The sequence below is a fragment of the Salvelinus sp. IW2-2015 genome, unplaced genomic scaffold, assembly GCF_002910315.2.
Source record: "Salvelinus sp. IW2-2015 unplaced genomic scaffold, ASM291031v2 Un_scaffold10423, whole genome shotgun sequence".
NCBI lineage: Eukaryota > Metazoa > Chordata > Actinopteri > Salmoniformes > Salmonidae > Salvelinus > Salvelinus sp. IW2-2015.
In genome coordinates, this window is record NW_019951681.1 from 3,410 (window position 1) to 7,077 (window position 3,668).

The following is a 3,668-nucleotide window of genomic DNA, read 5'->3' on the forward strand; positions in this document are numbered from 1 at the left end:
GGTGCAGGGTGTGTGTGTGACTGACCTGTTGTATGCGTGAGGTGCAGGGTGTGTGTGTGACTGACCTGTTGTCTGCGTGCAGTGCAGGGTGGGTGTGTGACTGACCTGTTGTCTGCATGAGGTGCAGGGTGTGTGTGTGACTGACCTGTTGTCTGCGTGCGGTGCAGGGTGGGTGTGTGACTGACCTGTTGTCTGCGTGAGGTGCAGGGTGTGTCCGAGGGGGAGGATGATGCACTCAGAGCCTCCTCTATGTCCAGCTTGAGCTGGTCCAGTTTCCTCATCAGCTGGCTCATAGACTCACACCACGGGGTCTGAGGCTGGACCAGGGGACACTCCTGGGGGAAGAGAAAGGCAGTGGGAAGAGTGTGTGATTAGACAACACTGGAGAAACCTATAGAGCCTGCAGAAACAGACAATTGTGACACCATGTACTAAACTGGAGCATGCAGTTATCAGAAACAAAGGTAAATGAGTGAGGACCACAACAATCACTACTCCGTAGTTGGACAGGAAATAAAGAAGATCATTCAGAGAGCTACCATTGAATTCTCTGGATAATTACATTGAAACAGTTCAGACAGTTGGAGAAGGTTATGAGCACCAGGTGACAACTAAAAACTCTAAATACATTTAAGAGATCATTAGAGGAGCAATAAAATACTTTTATAAATGTCAGAGTGAAAGTTAACAGCAGTAAACAGTACAGACCACCATAGAGGGAAATGTGATAGCTTCACCACCTAGTTCTCAGCAGCCATCACGCAGTAACACAGACCTTAACCTCCAGTCCAGATCCTCTAACACAGCTCATGTTTGTCTCTGGATGTGTGGCAAAGGGCACCCTGGTCCCTCTATAGTGCACTACTTTTGACCAGGGCCCATATGCACTATATAGAGAATAGGGTGTCATTTGGGACGCATCCAGAGACAAACATGAGCTGTGTTAGAGGATCTGGAGGTTACGATCTCTCTCTCTCTTTGAGACCCTTGTTGCGCAACGATGTGACTCAGAAGACAAGCAGCCGACACAAAGCCATTCATTCATTTCCTGGAATTAAACTGTGGAACTGTCGTCTGTGTTCTGAGTGTGTCTATCTGTCTGTTGGAGCCCCTGGCTCCTGGAAGCCCCTGGCCCCTGGCTCTGTGTTCTGTCTGTTAGGGCCCCCAGGAGCCCCTGTGCCCCCAGTTCTTTCTCCATGCTGCATTAAAACCCCTTTCCTCCTAACAATCATCCTATTGAGGGGTGTGTTCTCTAGCGGAGCTACCGTAGTGCTGGTGTCTGAGCCACAGGCTCCTTGGGTGGAGATGGGTGTGACCCTCCCATTGGCCTCCTGTTCTTCCTGCTTCAATGTAAAGGCAGAGTCACACTCACAACATACAGTATATAGGAACGACTTTCCCTCTCAATTAAAATCTTGATCCTTTTTTATTCTAGTTCAAGTTAAAGCCATGATGTTTTGGCCCTCAATGGCCTTCATCAGAATGAAAACAAAATGGGAATGGACAAGAAAATATAGGAAATACAATTGGTGGGAAACAACAATCAATGTAGAGACAGGGAACTAGAGGTGTTAATGCCTCTAGAGAGTTCTTACAACATAAAGATGTTACTAGTAGGGTGCTAGTGATTAGAGCAGTAGTCAGTCCACCTAAGGTCAGCTGGTTGACCTCTGAAAACTCTGGAAACTCCTCAATCTGTCAGTCTGTCTCTCTGTGCTATATCGGGAGCACACTACAACACACTGTCTCCTACTGTCTCTCTTCTCTCTGACAGCCACACACAGTGCTGCCTGCCTGCCTCGGAATGCGAACACTTTTCCTCAGAAGGAGTGGAATTCCAGAGGCTTGAAGCTGAGAGAGACACTACCCATGATTCCTTTCTCCTCCATTCTCTGGCCCCATCAATAGTGAGAAACACTGATACCATGGCAATGCTGCCGGTATGAGTAGTGTTATCTTCAGGAAGATAGCTAAATGTGAGAGGGACGATAACTTCATCAGGGCAAATTGGCCACATTGTAAACCCCAAGGCTGGGTCTTTGACATGGTAATGAGGAGTTAAGTGCGTGAGCTCTGGGCACCGTGCCCGGACCGTACCACCCACTGAGAGAGGTACAGATCACCAGTCAGGGAGAGGACTGGGGATGACTGGGTTAGAGTTTGAGCAGGGTGGCATGTGAAAGGGCACAACGGTTAGGCTAATGGGTTACTCCACTGAAAAAGAGTTAAAACCCATTCTCTCCTAACTTAAAACCCATTCTCTCCTAACTTAAAACCCAGTCTCTCCTAACTTAAAACCCAGTCTCTCCTAACTTAAAACCCAGTCTCTCCTAACTTAAAAACCATTCTCTCCTAAACTTAAAACCCATCTTCTCCCTAACTTAAAACCCAGTCTCTCCTTACACTTTAAAACCCATTCTCTCCTAACTGAAACCCAGTCTCTCCTAACTTAAAACCCATTCTCTCCTAACTTAAAACCCAGTCTCTCCTAACTTAAAACCCTCTCTCCTAACTTAAAACCCAGTCTCTCCTAACTTAAAAACCCTTCTCTCTCTAACTTAAAACCCAGTCTCTCCTAACTTAAACCCATTCTTACCCGAAGCTACCCAGTCTCTCCTAACTTAAAACCCATTCTCTCCTAACTTAAAACCCATTCTCTCCTAACTTAAAACCCAGTCTCTCCTAACTTAAAACCCAGTCTCTCCTAACTTTCTAGGAGTTACCCGCAATGTTCCCAGGTCTATCGCCTGGGGAGAACAGTCACACCAGTTGAATCCTTTCACTTATAAACTATAGAAAGATAAACAACATCACAGAATCATGTCTTTTTACAGTATACACAAACATACCATAACCAATGGATTGATGCACAGAGAGAAAGTGGGAGAGAGAGATAGAGAGCCGTGTGCATAGGCCTTGCAGGATTACTATGTAGCAATGGTGCCCTCAGATGGCTAGTATGAAAAGCTGCAGTTAAAATGGACTGTCTGAAGAACAAACGAGTGCTGCCTGTCAGATATCCTGGTCGCCTCCCAAATGGCACCCTGTTTCATATCTAGTGTACAACTTTTGACAAGGTCACAGTTTAAACCAATTCCAGGTATTTAAAGCATTCCTCCTCCCTTTCCCCAAACAACCTTTATGCTCACAAACAGCCCATTCCCAGTGTTGTGTCAAACAGCCTGTAAAGCCTGCCAGGACTATCAGCAGAGGCAGTGGGAGTGTTCCCTACCTAACCTCTCCCCTCTGTTTTACTGTATGTTCTTATCTCCAGGTTCAGGGTTGCTATTATATGTTGTTATCTACAGAGGGTTTAGCTGAGGAATGACAGGTATGCACTGTCAGAGATCTGGTGTCTCTGACACTTGTTAAGTTAAACCATAGATTTTTGATGTAAACATGATTCATAAACATCCAGAAGAGACTTTTAGACGTCAGTAAACCTTGGAAGATGGGGTAACTCATAGTCTGGTAACTACCATTAAACCTGGAGGGATGGAGTCACAGCCTGGTAACTAGTCAACCTGGAGGGATGGACTCACAGCCTGGTAACTAGTAAACCTGGAGGGATGGACTCACAGCCTGGTAACTAGTAAACCTGGAGGGATGGACTCACAGCATGGTAACTAGTAAACCTGGAGGGATGGACTCACAGCCTGGTAACTAGT

The 3,668-nt window shown here is 46.2% G+C and overlaps 1 protein-coding gene across 1 annotated transcript in view; it reads right to left on the reverse strand.

The window, feature by feature from the left end:
* The window catches only part of LOC112079941 (uncharacterized), a 10,155-nt gene that overhangs the window by 3,395 nt on the left and 3,092 nt on the right, over positions 1-3,668 (reverse strand). The window contains exon 2 of the mRNA XM_024145740.2: positions 186-335. Coding sequence (XP_024001508.1) covers positions 186-335 — 150 coding nt within the window. The remainder of the gene's footprint in view (positions 1-185; positions 336-3,668) is intronic.